This window comes from Apteryx mantelli, chromosome 1 (genome assembly GCF_036417845.1).
Source record: "Apteryx mantelli isolate bAptMan1 chromosome 1, bAptMan1.hap1, whole genome shotgun sequence".
NCBI lineage: Eukaryota > Metazoa > Chordata > Aves > Apterygiformes > Apterygidae > Apteryx > Apteryx mantelli.
Genome location: NC_089978.1, coordinates 439,556 through 459,690, shown reverse-complemented (window position 1 = coordinate 459,690; position 20,135 = coordinate 439,556). Strand labels below are relative to the sequence as shown.

Below are 20,135 nucleotides of genomic sequence, written 5' to 3'. Positions count from 1 at the left end.
CTCATGCCTCCTCAAAATGCAGACCGAGGGGCAGAAAAGTTGCCATGCGATCTCAGTGCAGGGTGCAGCTCTGCACACTCTCTCCTCATGTTTTGTAGTGTGACGCAGTTTCTGGTATGAATGCTAAAACTTGCATTGACTTCAGCGGAGACAGGATTTCCCCAGCTGGCAATGCTGCTGAGCTCTGCTGGCATTTATGCTTTCTCTTGTGCTGTCCTTTATTTTTCAGGTGTTTCTAAGTAGAAGATCAAAGACCCCTATGGCAGACGTCAATCACACAGCCTTCCGGCCAGGAACATTCCTCCTTGTTGGCATCCCAGGCCTGGAGAAGTTTCACCTCTGGATTTCTCTCCCCTTCTTCTCCATGTATATTTTTGCCCTTCTAGGCAACTTAGTCTTGCTATTTACCATAGTGAGAGAACAAAGCCTCCACAAGCCTATGTACCTTTTCCTTTCTGCATTAACACTAGCAGACTTGCTCTTATCTACCACTACAGTGCCCAGGATGTTAGCTATTTTCTGGTTCAGAGTGAGGGATATCTCTCTTGGTGCATGCATCGCTCAGGCATTTCTCATTCATTTTATTTTTGTTGCAGAGTCAGCAATTCTGGTGGCCATGGCCTTTGATCGGTATGTTGCCATCTGCAACCCCCTGAGATATGTGACTTTATTGACCCACTCAGTCATATGGAGAATAGAGCTGGCAGCTGTTGTCAGAAGCCTCTGCATTGTGCTCCCAATTTTTCAGCTGCTTCTAAGGCTGTCTTACTGCAGAAACCGCGTTATCGCTCATTCGTACTGTGAGCATATGGCTGTAGCCAGACTGGCCTGCACAAGCATAAAAGTCAATGTTGTGTATGGTTTAACAGTTGTCCTGCTTTCGGCAGGGATAGATGTAGTGTTCATTGCTGTGTCTTATGGACTGATTCTCAGGGCTGTCTTCCAGCTGCCCTCTGCAGGTGCCCGTCGCAAAGCTATGAGCACCTGCGGCTCCCACCTCTGCATCATCTTCCTGTTCTACACGCCGGCGTTCTTCTCCTTTTTCACGCACCGCTTTGGTGGCCACAGCATCCCCCACCACATCCACATCCTGCTGGCCTGTCTCTACGTAGTGGTTCCCCCCATGCTAAATCCCATCATTTATGGAGTGAACAACAAGCAGATTCGTGAGACAGTAATGTCCATGTTGTCTTGGATGGGAAACCGGAGAAACTGAGCTGTTTATTGGGGCTGGTGTTTCTGAGCCATGCTCAGAGCTTGTGCATTTGTTCGAGGCAGAGAGACGCTGTTCCTGCAAAAGGGTTTAGTGGCAAAGCTGGGGTGCAGCATTTCCGAGGGTCTCCAGGTCTCCATGAAGGCCTGTGACGTGCTTGTACCCAGGGAATTGCTGGACCATCTGTGCCCTGGTAAGACACTTGTGCCTGGAACCACTGCCTGCTGCAGGTGTGCTCTGCTGCCATCAGTAGCGCTGGGATGTTGCCTGGGCTTGGAAAGCTGCTGCCTGGGCAGTCTTGGCAGCACAGTGCACATCTCCAGAGCACGCTGTCTCCAACTGCAGGGAAAGCGAGTTAGAGGTGGGAACTACAGCTGATCCAGATGGACTTGGCAAAAAGCAGCCACGTTAGACGGGGGCTGAGCTTACAGTGAACGATGCGCCCAGGTTCCCAGTTCAGAGCGTGGACGTGACACCCAGCAGCACTGTGTAGAGGAGAAGCAGTTAGAAGGACACCAGAACACGACCTCCTCATCGCTGAGGGATGTTTTTGCCACCCTAGAATTAGTTTGTGCAATGACAGTGGAATAGAGGCTGCTACAAAGAACTGTGGCAAGAATATTTTTCCCGATGGAATGGACTCACAACTCGGTATTGCCAGAGATCCTAATAAAGAACAAGGACAATCATTCTGTCCAGAGTTTGTGTAGTCAATGTGCCCTGGTCAGAGACTTCAGCTGCTGGTATCGTCGGGGCTGGTAAATTGTTGTTGCCTTTAAAGGTGTCGCTGCCTGCAGGCTTTTATTAAACAGCAGCTTTGCTGAGGGGTAGCTGATCAGTGCTGCTGCTGCTGTTAATGACAAGGACTTCCTATCTCGGGACAGTTATTTTGTCATTCTTCTCCCAAAAGCTCTGTATTTATTGGTCGGGAAAGACATTTGTGTTCTAAGGAACTGAAGCCTATTCTTGATTTAATGCACCATAAAGCAGCATAGGTGATTGCTGTCATCACCCCTTGTTTTCGTGCAGGCTCTAGCGTGCTGCCGCGCCGGTGGCACAAGGGCCCGTGTGCCGGTTACAGCAGCGGTGCCTTCCCGGGGTGCTGCATTGCCCACCAACATTTTCACTCTCCCTGCTGTTGTCAGCCGTGGGGCTCGGGTAGTGCAAGCTGGTGGGGCCAGTCGGCAGTGCCAGGGCTGCTCCTTGCAAACGCCTGATTTTTGTGTGCACTTAGAGCTGAGCAGCTGTACTGCAGTTCCCCCTTTCATGCGTTTTGTGCAGGGCAGGGCACATTCACTGCTCGGTCCAGGCCTTGGGGCTTGTGCTGCTTTGCACTTAGCTGCTTTCAGCCCGCAAGTTTCTAGGTCGGGCTTCTGCTTCCGAAGTGGGTGATCTGTTAGGAGCCTTTCCGAGCGCTGCTCTTAAATAACTCCCAGGTCATTTTTGCCCTACTTGTCTGGCATGGTGTTAGATGAGTATTCTTCACTGTGAACATAACGTGCTGCCTGTGGTGATCCTGGTTTTCACAGTGCATTTCACAGAATCACAGAGTGGTTGAGGTTGGAAGGGACCTCTGCAGATCATCTAGTCCAACCCCCCTGTTCAAGCAGGGTCACCTAGAGCACATTGTACAGGATCACATCCAGATGGGTTTTGAATATCTCCAGAGAAGGAGACTCCACAACCTCTCTGGGCAACCTGGTCCAGTGCTCTGTCACCCTCACAGTAAAGAAGTTTTTTCTCATGTTCAGATGGAATTTCCTGCGTTTCCGCCTAAATATCATTCTGTTCTTCTCACATATACTTGGCAGAGTTCAGCTGTGAGAGTCTCAACTATTGAAAGACTTTCCTGATGGGGAAGCAGATCTTCTCACCTGTGGCCTCAGCAAAATTGAGAGCTTCACTGTAGCTGGTGCAGCTCTCATTGATGCATGCACACATTGAGTGGAGGAAAGACTCTTCTGTTCCCCCAGCTGCCTCTTGCCCTTGCACCTGGAGGCTCAGCAGTTTTCTGACGGACACCTTTCAGTCCAGTTTCTGGAAGACAGGAATAAAGCTTGTTTGAAAGGGCACGCCAAGCAGGTGCCCCCCACACGGAGCTAGTCCGATGCTCAGCAACCCTGCCTGACAGGACACATTCACATCAGTATGCAGTGAAACTCCCATGAGGATCTCACAGTTCATGCTGGAGCTCTGCAGCACCTTTAGCCTTGCTGTCTCTCATTTGCTTCTGCAGAGGGGAAACTGGGGCACACAACAAAGTTGTGATTTGCCTCCTGCGTTGCTTCTGCCTTCATATATTGCTCCTCTCCAGCCTTGCAGAGGCAGAAGGTGCGTACGTGGGTGTCTGGGAGCGAGAGAGGGTGAACGCCATGCACACAGAAGACACTTTTGGCATGAAGTCTGCATCCAGCTGTGCTGAGGGGCTGTAGAAATGTCTCTACTAACCACCACAATCAGATGAGGATGACTATGAGAAAATCCATAAAGAAAGTGGTGTGGCAATCAGCCAGCATGTGAAATGGTACCTCAGGTTGCACTGAATAAACTACAGCAAATATTCTCATGGCATACCAAAATGGCAAAGAATTACATAGAATTACATGTACATGACTCACAGGAAATCACAGAATCACAGAATGGTTGAGGTTGGAAGGGACCTCTGCAGATCATCTAGTCCAACCCCCCTGTTCAAGCAGGGTCACCTACAGCACATTGGACATGATTGCATCCAGGCAGGCTTTGAATACCTCCAGAGAAGGAGACTCCACAACCTCTCTGGGCAACCTGCTCCAGTGCTCTGTCACCCTCACAGTGAAGAAGTTTTTTCTCATGTTCACATGGAACTTCCTGAGTTTCAGTTTGTGCCCGTTGCCTCGCGTCCTGTCGCTCAGCACCACTGAAAAGAGTCTGGCTCCATCCTCTTGACACCCTCCCTTCAGATACTTGTACACGTTGATAAGATCTCCTCTCAGCCTTCTCTTCTCCAGGCTAAACAGGCCCAGCTCTCTCAGCCTTTCCACATAAGAGAGATGCTCCAGTCCCCTAGTCATCTTTGTAGCACTACGCTGGACTTGCTCCAGTAGTGCTACATCTCTCTCATACTGGGGAGCCCAGAACTGCACACACTACTCCAGAGGTGGCCTCCCCAGGGCTTTGGAAAGGGGCAGGATCACCTCCCTCCACCTGCTGGCAACACTTCCTAAGGCACCCCAGCATACCATTGGCCTTCTTGGCCACAAGGCCACATTGCTGCCTCATGCTTAACTTGGTGTCCACCAGCACTCCCAGGGCCTTCTCCACAGAGCTGCTTTCCAGCAGGTCAGCCCCCAACCTCTACTGCTGCATGGGGTTATTCCTCCCCAGGTGCAGGACCCTGCACTTACCTTTGTTGAACTTCAGCAGGTTCCTCTCCGCCCACCTCTCCAGCCTCTCCACATCTCTCTGAATGGCAGCACAGCCATCTGGGGTATCAGCCACTCCTCCCAGTTTGGTATCATCAGCAAACTTGCTGAGGGTGCACTCTGTCCCTTCCTCCAGGTCATTGATGAAGAAGTTGAAGAGGGCTGGACCCAGTCCTGACCCCTGGGGGACACCGCTAGCTGCAGGCCTCCAACTAAACTCTGTGCCGCTGAGCACAACCCTCGGAGCTCTGCCATTCAGCCACTTCTCAAGCCACCTCACTCTCCACTCATCTAGCCCACACTTCCTGAGCTTGTCTGTGGGGATCTTATGGGAGACAGTGTCGAAAGCCTTGCTGCAGTCAAGGTAGACAACATCCACTGCTCTCCCCTCATCTACCCAGCCAGCCATTCCACCCCAGAAGGCTATCAGCTTGGTTCAGCATGATTTTCCCCTGGTGATGCCATGCTGACTACTCCTGATCACCTTCTTGTCCTCCACATGCTTGCAGATGGCCTCCACAATGAGCTGCTGCATCACCTTTCCAGGGATGGAGGTGAGGCTGACTGGCCTCTAGTTCCCTGGGTCCTCCTTCTTGCCCTTTTGGAAGACTGGGGTGGCATTGGCTTTCCTCCAGTCTTCAGGCACCGCTCCTCTTCTCCATGACCTTGCCAAGATGAGGCAGAGTGGCCTAGCAATAACATGCGCCAGCTCCCTCAGCACTCCCGGGTGCATCCCATCGGGGCCCATGGATTTGTGGGTGTCAGGTTTGCCTAAATGATCTCTAACTCCATCCTCCTCAATCAAGGGAAAGTCTTCCTTTCTCCAGACTTTCTCTCTTGCCTCCAGGGTCTGGGATCCTGAGGGCTGGCCTCAGCAGTAAAGACTGAAGCAAAGGCGGCATTCAGTAACTCTGCCTTCTCTGCATCCTTCGTCACCACGGCACCCACCCCATTCAGCAACGGGCCCACATTTTCCCTCGGCTTCCTTTACCTACTGAGGTATTTGAAGAAGCCCTTCTTGCTGTCCTTGACATCCCTTGCCACATTGCATTCCAAATGGGCCTTAGCCTTCCTCGTCGCATCCCTGCACACTCTGACAACATTCCTATATTCCTCCCAAGTGGCCTGTCCCCCTTTCCACTTTCTGTATACTTCCTTCTTCTGGTTGAGTTTTGCCAGGAACTCCTTGCTCATCCATGCAGCTCTCCTACCTCCTTTGCTTGTCTTGCTACTCCAAGGGATGCACCACTCTTGAGCCTGGAGGAAGTGATGTTTGAATATTAACCAGCTGTCTTGGATCCCCTTCCCTCTAGGTCCCTAACCCTTGGGAGTCCTCCAAGGAGGTCCCTGAAGACGCCAAAGTTTGCTCTCCTGAATTCCAGAGTTGCCATCCTACTTAGTGCCCTGCCTCCTCCCCGCAGCATCCTGAACTCCACCATCTCATGGTCACTGCAGCCAAGGCTGCCCCCGACCTTCACATCTCCAACCACTCCTTCTTTGTTTGTTACTACGAGGTCCAGCAGCACACCTCTCCTCCTTGGCTCCTCCAACACCTGTGTCAAGAAGTTGTCACCAATGCTCTGCAGGAACCTCCGGGACTCTCTGAGCCTAGCTGTGCTGTCTCTCCAGCAGATATCAGGGTGCTTCAAGTCCCTCATGAGAACCAGGGCCTGGGATCGTGAGGCTACTTCCAGTTGTCTGGAGAAGGCCTCAGCGACTTCCTCTTCCCGATCAGCTGGCCTGTAGTAAACACCCACAACACGGTCACCCATGCTAGCCTGCCCTTGAATCCTTACCCACAAGCTCTCCACTCGCTCTTCATCCACCCCTAGGCACAGCTCCATACATTCCAGTTGCTCTCTCACACAAAGAGCAGCTCCACCACCCCACCTTCCTGGCCTGTCTTTCCTAAAAAGCACGTAGCCATCCATGACAGCACTCCAGTCATGTGAGCTATCCCACCAGGTCTCTGTAACTGCAACGAGATCATGGCCCTGCAACTGCACACAGATCTCTAGTTCTTCCTGTTTGTTCCCCATGCTGCGTGCATTGGTGTACAGGCATTTCAGAGAGGTGATCGAGCATGCAGGTTTCCCAGGAGGGATGCAAGAGGATCCTCCATAGCCACATCCCACACACACTTCCCTGGCTGCATGCACCTGCTGGAGGCATCCCGACTTGAGTTGTGTTTTGCCAACTACCCTGTCACTATAACTCTCCCCTTCCCCCATCTTTCCTACTTTAAAGCCCTCCTTACCAGCTTGGCCAACCTCTTGGCAAAGACACACGTGCCCTGCTTAGTGAGGCGGATCCCATCTCTCCCCAGCAGCTGTCGCTCTTCAAGCAGGGTCCCATGTTCGTAGAAACCAAAACCCTGTTGCCAACACAAGCGGCGAAACCGTTGTTAACTTGGAAAGTCCGTCTCCTCCTCCTCCTCCCATCCATCCCCCTCACTGGCAGAATAGAGGAGAAAGAGGCAGTGGCCATCCCCGTCCTGGGCCTTGCCCACCACCTGGGGGCCCCGGCACGAGCTGGGCTCTGTCCCCTGCACCCTTCAGCTCACGGCCCTGCCCAACCCCGAGACCAGCAGCCTGGCTGTGCAGTTGACGCTGGCCTCTCTTGCTCCCGGGCAAAGGGTGGAGGACGTGGGACGAGGCCCTTCTGGCCTCTGCTTGCTCCTTTCCTTCCCTGCGTGTGTTGGCCCCACGTGTGGGTGGAAGAGCTCCCTGCCTGGGCAACAAGCAGGGGCTGTCGGGGAGGAAAGAGGGGTGGCAAGAGCAGCCCTGAATGTCTACTGCCAGCCTGTCCAGAAGGGCCAGCCCACTTTGCAAAAGGGCTTTGGAAATCGTGAAGCCACACGTTCAAAACACCACTCCGGACATTGACAAAATCCTCTTTGGACACGTTTCCAAGGTTGTCCTCGACATGTTGGAAACACCGGCAAAAGAGGAGGGCTCGTGGCTGGTTTCTAGTGCAAGGAAAAGCCTGAGGCACAAGAGAGCCACCTCACGCCCCCGGGGGGAAGGCCCCAGCCGTCAACAAGAAAAAGGGTGGGGGCACCACTAGGCAGCCTGACCCGGCCAAAGGAAGAAGAAAGAGTGACAAGGCAGGCCGGACGCTGCAAAGGGGAACAGAAAGCCCTGAGGAAGAGGGCCCGGACACCGCCAGCACAGGAAACCTCTTGGAAAAGGGAGGGCTTTCGTCCATGGCAGCTCAGAAGAAGGGAGCAAATGGAAGCTGGAGCTGTTCCAAGTGTCCCCAGCACACACCAGGATGGAGAAGAGCCTGGTTAGTGAGGGGCCTCCACTTTTGGCTCCTGCAGCCTCTGCGCCTCAGGACTTTGCCCCAGCTGGCAACAGGGAAGATCACCAAGACCCGAGCAACGCTCTGCTGCACCTTTGCTGCCAGACTGGAAAAGCTGACGGGCCCCACCTTGCTGGCGGTGCAGCCGTGGGCCTCACGAGTGACCCACTGGTCACTATCTCCAGCCAGCTGGACGTCACGCTGGGGCCTGACTGATAAGCCAGAGCAAAAAAGAAATAAATGGACCTTACAACCCAATGAAGGCCTCTGTTTGCACCTGTGTGCTTTAACCATCCCCACACACAGGCACACGCAAACACACACACACTCATGGTTTTCCCGTGGACACTGCAGGCAGCAAAGCTGAAACTCTGTCTGATGACTCTCTATTTTCAACACTAAGCTACAGGGGGAGCCATGGGGCTCAGCATCGTTCTCTCTCCAGGTGGCCTGTCTGGTGCTTCTCGGTGCTCCTCTGGCACTACGTGATCCTCCAACATGCAGGCAGAGGCCCGCTGAAAGGGGTCTGATGAAAGGGGCAGGGTCTAACAAGCAATCAAATTTCACCTTTGCATTGCCCTGGTTCTCCCAGAAAGTGCAAAGGGGCATCGCCACGAGCTCATTCCTGCGGGTTCTCCAGGCCTCCCGCACTTTCTCTGCATCTTGCTGGCAAGAGCAACTCGGCTCTTTTTGCAAAGCCCAAGTCCTCTCCGGAGCAGCAGCACAGGCAGCATCCCCTCCCTCACCAGCAAAGCCCTCTCTGACTTGCAGAAGTGGCTCCCAAAGCCGTGGGGAGGCCCCCTCTCTTCCCTGCCCTGCAGCCCATGGGGGCAGGCACCTCCTGACCCGGGGCCACGCAGGGGAAATGCAGCAGGTGGCCGTGACCTGGCCACCGCAAGGGGAGGTCCAAGACCCCAGCACCACCAGGAGAGTGCCACCAGGACAGACACAGCTCCATGCTGAGACCCTGCAAGGGAGGCCGAATAGAGCCAAAGCTGCGGCAAGAGCAGCGGATGGAGGATGCCCATTATTTCTGGTGCTGGTTTTAAGTGCTATTTGTTTTCAATTTCACTGGAAATTGTTTGCACTGCTTTGTGCTGTTTTATCACAGCGCATTATTGTTCTGGTGTTTGTTTTCATTTTTGTATTTTGCATTTTCTTCCATTATCTGGTCTTTCCTCCCAATGCTTAGTGTTCTTTTTCCACTTCATTATTTGTACTAATTTACAGTCAGTTTGAGCAGTTCTGGGTAGCGCAAAGGAGGAACAATCATGGAGAGCTTCAGTGGGGATCTTTCAAGACAACAAGCACTAAAATTGCAGATGCAAGTCAATCTACATGAATATGATGCAATGCACATGAGGAAGAAGAGTCCCAAATTCCTGTATCAAACAACTTCTTTGCTGGCCTCAGCCTATTTAGCAGCAGAGTTTGCTCCCACTCGGGTCCTTTTGCACAGCTGCATGCCTCCCTGGTCCGGCTGTGCAGCATGCCCGGGGAGCAGAGCCCTTCCCAAACGAGGGCCCCGAATTACTCTAAGACTATCTGACTCCAGCCAACAACCCTGCCGAAACGTTCACTCATTCCTTTGGAGACCCTCCGCAACTGCTGGGCAACTCAGCAGCAACCCTTGTGGTTAATACAGTCCTGGGCTGGGCCCCGGCAGGAAAGTGACTCCGATCAGCGACCCCGGCACAGCTTGGAAACCTGCAGAGAGCAAATCATCACCGGCATGCGCAATGCAAGTGAAGAGCATGTGGAAGATGGCCTCGGGACCCTGACCTCCACTGGCAACCAGACAAGTGCTTGTAGGAGAAAACCCTTGCACGCTATTAAATACACAGACTGCAACAGGCTCAGGAAATGCCCTGAGCTGAAAATAGCCACCATCTGGAAGGACGCTTGGGAGAAGCATCCCACATGCTTGCCCTGCTTCTGCTCACCCCCCACTTCTGACAGAGGACAGGGCTAGGAAGACCCTTGGTCTGAACCAAAATGTTCAGTCCTACGCTCTGATGATGCAAGAAGCAGAGAGGGAGTTTGCAGGGAACTCTGAAAACCTCGTCTCCAACCCCCAGCGTCACATGGAGCCGCAGCACTCTGGCACTCCGGCAGCAGCTCCTGCAGAGCCGGTGGCCATGGGTTGCGGGTGCCCCCAGGACCAGCTGCAGCAGCACTTCGCCCATGTGGCCCATCCACCAAAGAGCAAGAACTTCATCAGTGCAACAGGCACCAGGCATGAGGAATCCCGCAAGAACAGGGTTGGGTTGTTACTGGTTTTGTAAAGGAAAATATGGGGTTTTTTTCAAAATTGCAAAGAAATAGCAACTAATACATTAATATTGTACTAATATTTGGTGGCTCCAGGGCTTTTAACAATTCAGTATTCTGCAAAGCTGAAAGTATCATAATTTATATTATGCTTGAAATTGCTTATAGCCAGTACAGAGTTAATCATGCAATAATAAGGCTGTTAAGCTTCATATGCCAATAAGTGCTGAGGTCGTTATCTCCTAATTACTTCAACAAATTTTAATTAGTCCAGAAAGTATTATCTCAAATCCCTTCAGAGAAGGCAGTGTCTCACTGAGGGACAGACCTCAGCAGATAAGGGTGGAGTGAGATTGCTCGGTCTTGCTACAGATCCTGTGCAGCCAAAGGGGGACCTAACCCAGTAGTGAACACTGTCCAAGCAGTGATAACCATGTGGCAGCCCTGTCCACGTGTCCCTCTGTCTGTACTGCTCTCTGGTTAAAGCAGAAAGGAACATATGAAATGCAACTTGAGGCTGTCCACAGAGAGCTCTGCAGCTCACAGGCTCCTTGGTGACTTTAACTCTCTCTAGAATTTGCATCAAGAGCTCAATAACTAACCATGGAGATGACTTGTTTTGCTCCTGTCTTTATGAAAATAGAAATTCCAGATTGTTGTACAGTCATCCAGGCTCATCACCCATGCTCTGCATGCAAATGATTGCAATGCCATGGGAACAAGGTTCCCATGTGCAAATGATCAGAGCAGCGACTCTGATCATAACCACCACTCGCTCCTGAACACAGCTGTTGTGGTCCTGGCTCGGGTAGAAGGAGGAGAAATTAGCAGAAGAAAGTCTAGAAACTTTCCAATACACTCTGAGTCACTGGGAGCCTTAACAAGCTCTGCAGCAACCTCGTTCTGCTTCAGTGCCTCAATGTTTATTAGTTGCCTCATTTTGGGCACCTTAATAAGAAAATATACATATAAAAACGCACTTTGAGGGCAAACCCTGTACTTAAAAAGTACACCTAGCAATGTAGTTTAAACATTTCCAAATGAGTAGCTGTATTTTTTTGCAATTCATCCACCCTTCCCTTTACATAGCAGCAGGCCTATTGGCAGCAAGACCTCCTCCCGAGAAATTCCCCTTCCAGTATGACATCAGGGTGCCTGCGCACCTGCACGGACCAAGGGTGCTCTCAGGACATGTAAATCAAACATCCTCCAGTTGCACCTCCCTTCTTTTCATACCCCCCTTCCACATCAGAACTGCCACTTCTCCCCTTTGCAAAAAAAACTGTTGCAAGGTTTTCTCTCCTGCCCCATAACTGGAACGAGCGAAGGCAGCAGACCTCACAACACGTCTGCACAGGCTCTGGGAGGTGCTGGGAAGGGCCTGGTGGCCATGGTCCATGTGGGTGTCAATGAGAGAAGGACAAGTGAGAGGTGGCTCTGGAGGCAAAACATAGGTCATTAGGAGAAAGCTGAGGACCTGCACCGCAATGGTCTCTGTGGCATGAGCCAGAGCAGAAAGGCAGGGGATTTATGCTTTATGTTTAGCTGAGAAAACAGCATAAAGAGTCCAGAGTCACCAGGAACTATGAAAAACCTCTGAAAAATAAAAGGAAGCCCATGCAGGAGGTGTGGACTTCAGATGAGCCATGAAAGTACAAGGAAGACCATGAGGGGGTGTTAAATTTAAGTGTGGTGAAACACCAACAGGTACAGAAGAAATGACTAAGGGTTTAGGAGTGAAAACATGGAAACTGAGTGTCCTCAAGTGAAGGATTGAGCAGAGGATGAAAACAGTCAAAAATAATATAGTGTCATTTAATAAAGATGCAGAGAACAGAACCAAAACAGTAATACATTTGCGTCAACGCTGCTGCTATCAGTCTAAGAAATAAGAGGAGAGCTGGAATGTCTGACGTTAATTGAAAGCATCAGTGTAATAAGCGTCCTAGAAACTCGATGGAAAAAAAACCACAGGGACAGTAATACCAAGAGAGAAACATACAGAAAGATAAAGTAGCCCATGCTGGCAGTGGAGTGCACCTGTACGTCAAAGAGAGCTTGAGATCAAATTGAATTAACAAATTAAATTCTTCAACAAATAACAAAATCCACATGGGCTGATATTCAAGACTCAGGAAGAATTTAGTACTGAACCTGTAATATCCCTGTGATGCGACCAGGGTATTCAAGAGGCAGGAGGTAGCGGGAACCACCCCACATGCACATTAGACCTGCTCAGTGTCTTGTGGAGCTGCTCCGACAGAGCTCCCAATGGGAAATGCAACCTAGATTCAGCCTTGCGGAGCTGCATTTCACAGAATAGCTGAGGTTGGATGGGACCTCTGGAGACCATCTAGTCCAATCCCCCTGCTCAACCAGGGTCATCTAAAGCACATTGCCCAGGACCATGTCCAGATGGCTTTTGAATATCTCCAAGGATGGACACTCTACAACCTCTCTGGAAAATCTGGTCCAGTCCTCAGTCACCTTCACAGTAAAGAAGTTTTTCCTCATATTCAGATGGAAGTGTCTGTGTTTCAGTTTGTGCCCATTGCCTCGCGTCCTATCGCTGGGCACCACTGAAAAGACTCTGACTCCATCCTCTTGACACCCTTCCTTAAGATACTTGTACACATTAATAAGATCCCCTCTCAGCCTTCTCTTCTCCAAGCTAAACAGGCCAAGCTCTCTCAGCCTTTCCTCATAAGAGAGATGCTCCAGACCCCTAATCAACTTTGTAGCCCTTCGCTGGACTTGCTCCAGTAGTGCTACATCTCTCTCATACTGGGGAGCCCAGAACTGCACACAGTACTCCAGATGTGACCTCAGCAGGGCTGAGGAGAGGGGAAGGATCACCTCCCTTGACCTGCTGGCAAAACTCTTCCTGAGGCACCCCAGGAGACCATTGGTCTTCTTGGCCACATTGCTGCCTTACGCTTAACTTGGTGTCCACCAGCACTCCCAGGGCCTTCTCAGCAGAGCTGCTTTCCAGCAGGTCAACCCCCAACCTGGACCGGTGCATGGGGTTATTCCTCCCCAGGTGCAGGACCCTGCACTTGCCTTTGTTGAACTTCAGCAGGTTCCTCTCTGCCCACCTCTCCAGCCTCTCCAGGTCTCTCTGAATGGCAGCACAGCCATCTGGTGTATTGGCCACCCCTCCCAGCTTTGTATCATCAGCAAACTTGCTGAGGGTGCACTCTGTCCCTTCATCCATGTCACTGATGACTCACCACACTCAGCTTCAGGAAGGGAACACTGCTGGGAGCGCTCCTGCATCTTGCTAGAAAGAAGCGAAAGGGAGAAGATAATCCTTATAGGCAGTCTGGGACCTAAGGGCATCACGTTGGAAGACTGCAGCCAAGGCGCACCTCCAATTCAGAGCAGCTGAAGGAAGGAGACAAGGGAGACAGCCTGGCTGGACGGGGCTATGGGGAAGGTCCAGCTGGGAGCAGCCTTCAAAAATGCTGCAGACATCTCTGAGAGAAGAAAATAGGTACAAACTCTGGTGGCTTGAATGCAAGTCAGGCCGAAACCCAGTCTGAGAAATAACAGGCGTGCAAACCAGCGCTAAACCCTTCTTCAAACCTCCAGAGCAGGAAGCGTGACAGAGCTCATAGGACCAAGGGATGGTCCCCACACACCGGGAGCACTTGTAGTGGATGAGGCATTTGAAACGCAGATCAACAAATTCTTCTCCGCGTCAGCATTTACGGCTGATGAATTATTGCTTCCCCAGAAGAAGGTGGGGGGACTCGCATGCCAGAACCCCTCTCTGGATGAAGGGCAGTCTTGCCCTGGCCACCGAGCATCCCCAAGGACATAAGGAATGCCTCTCTCCACCTTCAGAGGATGCGCGAGGAGGAGCAGCTTTCTCAGCCCATTGGTCAGCCTGTGCCTGATGCAAAAGGGTTGGTTCCTGTTCTCTTTTTCCCTCTTAAAAGCTTGTCCATCAGCACTGTGGTGGATCTCAGCAGTTTTAAGAGGCCTTCGGGCAGCAGGACAGGCAGCAAGTGCAACAGGTTAATTGTGCAGGATAGTCTTCTCATTCATCTACTTTAAAAGCGACTAATTTGCAATTTTAATGTGTGGCACTGCTTCTTGTGCTGAGAAGAGATAAATAAGGCTTTCCCAGACGGCCTTTCCACGGTTTATTTATGTTTAATACCTTCTGTGTAATTTATTAGATCAACGTAAAAGGCTGACTGCCAGCTCTCTCCCAAAGCAAGCTCAGACAGCTCCATCCTGCCAGCCTTTGTGTCTCCAGGTGCCCGCGGGGAACATCCGGGCATGCAGGAAACCCTTATCAGGAGACCCTGATAGAGACGAAAGCCCCGCGAGCGAGGCACTGCCAAGTGAGAGACATCCCTGCCTCGGGGACTGGACCCAAGTGTGGGAGAAATGCCCCAGACGGGCACTGCCTAAATTAAACATGCGCCGTTTCTCTGTCTCTTCAGCCCTTTAATCATTTTCATTGCTTCTGTCTGAGCGGACGGGGAAGCCTCGCCTGAATAAAGCACGCTAGCTGCATTAAATTTCAACGTTGAATTTCATCCAGAATGGTACAAATCATTCATTATCTTTAGTCACTTAAGTTCCTGTCATTCTTGCCTTGATATATATTTTATTGTGTCATCTGCAAAACAGTTCTGCCACATCTCATGGGCTTTCTAATTAATGCTGTTTCTCTATTAGCAATATTTTCTTGGTAAAAAGCAGGAATTGTATTTAATGAATTTAAACTGACTGATAACATCATTTTGACCTTTTCAGCTGCAGTTCTTCAAGACTCATCTTTAACCTGCTCTGTTTGAAGGAAGACACCACAACAGACACCAGGACAAGCACACCTGTCCTGTCTCACCGTTTGAGGAAAGGTGGACATCACAAAGGAAAGATATAATCAAAAACATTAAGGAGCCATTAGGTGAAAGCTGTGTGCTGATATCCTCACCAGGAGTGCATTTAGCATCACAAAAATGCATTTATCATTGTATCACCACAAGTGTACTGTTAACAATTTATTAATTATTAATCTTCTAAAATGTATTTTGTAACATTTGCATTGTTCCTCCTAGAAAATAGAAAAGAGGAAGAACATTGTAGATGAATTGCACAAACAAAAGACTGAGTCCAGCTGGCTGATGAAATGCTCTTCTATTAGCCACAGAAGTAGTAAATGCAAAGTCTGCATAGGCTTCTGGAAACAGCCAGATGCTACTAACTTCCATTTCTTTGGAACCGTACCTGTAAAGATAGTGTCTCTGGCATATATTTTCATTTATGATATTTAGCCTTTAAGAAACCTTCCCAGATTTACACCAAACCAAAAAATGGTTTGAATATTTTGAACTGTTCAAATCCTTCTGAAGTTGAGCATTTCTCCCCATTCTCTTGCTGTCAATCTTGCACTTCCTGCTGGGATGACAAAATTTAAGCCAGAATACTGTTTACCAAACATTACTACTGCAGAATCATGCTAGTTTGGTCTATAAACTCCTCATAAATACCAAGAAGATGCAGAAGAGGGAGCTCACGCATTTGCAAACCAAAAATAATTGCAGCAAGTGAGCAAGCTATCTAGGTATAACATGCCCGTGCATCAAATAAGGCTCAAATCTCTCTCTTGATGTGCTGTAAGATGAGGGGAGAGCAGTGGATGTTGTCTACCTTGACTGCAGCAAGGCTTTGCACACTGTCTCCCATAAGATCCCTACAGACAAACTCAGGAACCGTGGGCTAGGTGAGTGGACAGTGAGGTGGCTTGAGAAGTGGCTGAATGGCAGAGCTCCGAGGGTTGTGCTCAGCGGCGAAGAGTCTAGTTGGAGGCCTGTAGCTAGCGGTGTCCCCCAGGAGTCAGGACTGGGTCCAGCCCTCTTCAACTTCTTCATCAATGACCTGGAGGAAGGGACAGAGTGCACCCTCAGCAAGTTTGCTGATGATACCAAACTGGGAGGAGTGGCCGATACACCAGATGGCTGTGCTGCCATTCAGAGAGACCTGGAGAGGCTGGAGAGGTGGGTGGAGAGGAACCTTATGAAGTTCAACAAAGGCAAGTGCAGGGTCCTGCACCTGGGCAGGAATAACCCCATGCAGCAGTAGAGGTTGGGGGCTGACCTGCTGGAAAGCAGCTCTGAGGAGAAGGCCCTGGGAGTGCTGGTGGACACCAAGTTGAGCATGAGGCAGCAATGTGATCTTGTGGCCAAGAAAGCCAATGGTATGCTGGGGTGCCTCAGGAAGAGTGTTGCCAGCAGGTCAAGGGAGGTGATTCTTCTCCTCTCCTCAGCCCTGCTGAGGCCACATTCAGAGTACTGCGTCCAGTTCTGGGCTCCGCAGTGCAAGAGGGATGTGGAACTACTGGAGCAAGTCCAGCATATTGCTACAAAGATGATTAGGGGACTGGAACATCTCTCCTATGAGGAAAGGCTGAGAGAGCTGGGCCTGTTTAGCTTGGAGAAGAGAAGGCTGAGAGGAGATCTTATTAACGTGTACAAGTATCTTCAGGGAGGGTGTCAAGAGGATGGAGCCAGACTCTTTTCAGTGGTGCCGAGCTACAGGACGCGAGGCAATGGGCACAAACTGAAACTCAGGAAGTTTCATGTGAACATGAGGAAAAACTTCTTCACTGTGAGGGTGACAGAGCACTGGACCAGGTTGCCCAGAGAGGTTGTGGAGTCTCCTTCTCTGGAGATACTCAAAACCCACCTGGACGCGATCCTTTGCAATATGCTCTAGGTGACCCTGCTTGAGCAGGGGCGTTGGACTAGATGATCTGCAGAGGTCCCTTCCAATCTCAACCATTCTGTGATTCTGTGGTTCTGTAAGGAAAGTTCTCAGATCCCAGGAATATTTGCACCTATGCATTGCCACAATGGGGCAAGATCCGTCATGGAGCTGGATCCCACAACCACTACTCGTTCTGCAGACCCGGGCCTTCTTCGTCTCAGCATTAAAGATTACTTGATGAACTTCCAAACCCCTAAAAAACTGATCTTGTGTTCATTAAAACAAGAGTCACCTCCAGAGAATAAAGGAAACAGTGACTGCACTAAATGCAGACCGTGGCATTCCTCCCAAATACGCTGTGGAGGATGTGGCTGGGATCTGCTTGGGCACCAGGCCCAGGAGGGGCAGGCATGGTGGGGACAGCAGATCGGAGCTGGCCAGGAGAACACGAACCAGGAGCAGCCCCATGCACAGGCGGGAGGCAGAAAGAGCGCTGGAGATGAGCATGGGGCGGTGGGTGGAGAAGCTTCGCAGGGGGATGTGGGGACAGCAAAAAATTACTCACGATCACACCCTTTTTCGTGTCTGGAGACTGAATGAGAAGAAGGCATCTGGAGGACTCGCTGTTTGCCCCCAAGCTTTTCCCTCTTCCCTAAGATTCAAATTTCCAAGTTCTTCTGCGCACTTGCAATGCCCACGGAAATGCTGAAATCATCCACTCACCCTGAAATGCAGCAAAGGGCCGCGAGGACGTGGGAGGAGATTGGAGGTAACAACACAACCGAGCAGGAAAGTCACTTCTGCTCTACAGCCATCGTGCACATCTTCAGTTCTTTCAAATACAGCCTCTCTGAAAAGGTTTGGGCTTGATATAGGTTACACCAGTAAAAGAGAAATAAGTAACTGGCTTCTTTTGGTAAAAGTGTTAGTCCACGATATATATGGGACAGTGCTTTTTTGGTGGTTTCTTCCTTTTTTTCCTCTCAATCTCTATTTTTTTGTGTGTGTGTTTACTGTGTACACGGAGAGAGGAGAGCCATGAAAAGCACTCAGGCAGAAGTTAATAATTCAGCATCCTGGTGGGGGCGTTCATTCCCAGGCTGGTTCTGACAAACACTGACCTTCAGAAAGTTGGATGTAGAAAATAAGAAGTTGGCCAAATACATCCTGAGGCAGAGGCAATAATGAAATTATTGCTAGCGTGACCTGAGGGAGAAGGAGCATCGTTTCTCCAGCCCTTTAAAGCAGCCTGTGGCAAATGCGGATGCAGGAGAGCTCTCGCCATCCCTTTCAGCTCTTCTGCATTTCATCTGCAACTGCCTCTGCCAGATAAAGACCCAGAGATCCAGATTATTGGAGCAATAAGCCTTGGCAGGGGCACATTCAGGTTTTACACAGCCTCAGTTCTGCAGACTTTCAAGGTGTAATAAAATTCTCCATCCTGCAGAGCCTCCAAGCAGGACCAACAGTCCTTCCAAGAGATAAGGGGCAATAATTTTAAGAGCACATAAGTGATTCAAGACCCAAAGCCTGGGCTTCTTGGCTATCAACTTTCCACAGACCCCATAGTCTTACAAGAGCGCTAGCCAGCCGCACGGGAGGTTTGGGAAGGAGGGAATGGCGCAATGGAGGGAAATCCTGTTGATGCCAAGAACTGCCAGATGAAATGTCCCGGCATTTGTTGCACCAGTGGAAAAAGCTAACGGTGGTGGGAGTTCTTCAGCTACGAGGCGGTGACAGGGGACACATTGGGGATGCTAAACCATACACTGCTTTAAATGGAGCTTGAAAAGTTTATGAAAGGTATTAGGTGAGATCACTAACAGCACTAGCAGGCATGGGGCTCCAGGCTCTCTGCTGCTGGGCTGCAATCTCAGTGATCAGCTCTGTCCTTCAAGTTTATTAAATCATGCCCGCTGCCAAAGGAAATATCTTTTATTACTCTGCAGTTTATTACTCTGATTTGTGTTTATTTTTTTACTCTTCAGTTTTGGTTTATATTTCTATTCTGGCACAAGCTCTGCTTTTAAAGCCTGTTAAAATATTAATATATGCACTAACTCAGTATGTTTATTGACCCTACAGTTGATAAAAGCACCTTGCTCATTAGACGTCACACCTAATATGAAAAAAAATATACCTTGACATTATTACTACAAAGAAGCCTCCCACAGTAGCACAATAGACTGCTGTTTTTCTGTTTTTCACACTGAGCTGTGCCCATTTGAACAGCACCAAGAAATGCCGCCTCCAGGTCAGGGTTATCGGTGATGGTGACTAAGAAAACCAAAAGACCATGGGCTCGAGCTGAGCTCCCGCATCATCTCCTGGCATCTCTCAGACACAAACACGTGCTGCGTTTCAGGCATGTCCAAATCAGTGAGGCCAACCCATGCTGAGCGAGTCGCAGCCCTGCCTTGAGAAATTGCATAAAGAAGCTGGGGTCCCACCACCAGGAAATCAGAGGTGCACAACAGACCCCCTGACACCAGCCAAGAGATGCCTCCCACCACAAAATCCCATCTGCAAACTGGGGCCAAGCCACATGGGTCAGGTGCAACCAACCGCCACCGTGGCCCCCCAGGAGACCTGGAGTGGAGGAGCCCCCAAAAGCCTCGCTACGCAAATACCCCATAACGCGCCGCTTCGGGGCTGGGGACGCCGGGCAAGATGAGAGAGGAAGGACTGACACTGCTGTTGTTAAAGATAGCACAATTCCTCATGAATAGCTGGTGTGGCTTCAGGAGAAACATGGACAGCCATGGACAAACGAATGTGCGTACCCCAAAAAGATACAAGAATAATGAAGGAACCTTTCAAAAATGAGAGTTTTTCCCCTCACTCCAAACATTATATTTGGAATTCCGTTTTTTGCCTCTTCAAAAATGTTATGCTTCCTAGCCCATCTGCACAGCAGAGAGGGTCATGAAGATGGAAGTTCTCCTACATCCCTTTGAATGCACATCGAGGCCTTCACGAGACATCTTTCAAATGAGAGTTCACCACTCTGGAAATCAAGCAATCTGTAATACCTATAGGCATTTATGCAGTACCAAAAGGAGTGTCACTGAGAGGATTTGGAAACTGAGGTGTCATGGTCAGTTTGAAGGCTGGTAAAGTAATTTTCCATAGCATGACAGGTGAATTAGAGAGAACAAGAACCACCACAGGAGTGGCAGGGAGGAAATAAGGAGTTTTCTTAGTCAGCTGAAGTGAGTGCA

The 20,135-nt window shown here is 50.2% G+C and overlaps 1 protein-coding gene across 1 annotated transcript; it reads left to right on the top strand.

The window, feature by feature from the left end:
- Positions 1 to 274: 274 nt before the first annotated feature.
- Positions 275 to 1,216, top strand: LOC136990974 (olfactory receptor 52Z1P-like; the record flags this gene model as incomplete). Its single annotated transcript, XM_067289446.1, has 1 exon — positions 275 to 1,216. A coding segment is annotated over one exon (942 nt), but the record flags the coding sequence as incomplete, so codon positions are not given.
- Positions 1,217 to 20,135: the final 18,919 nt, after the last annotated feature.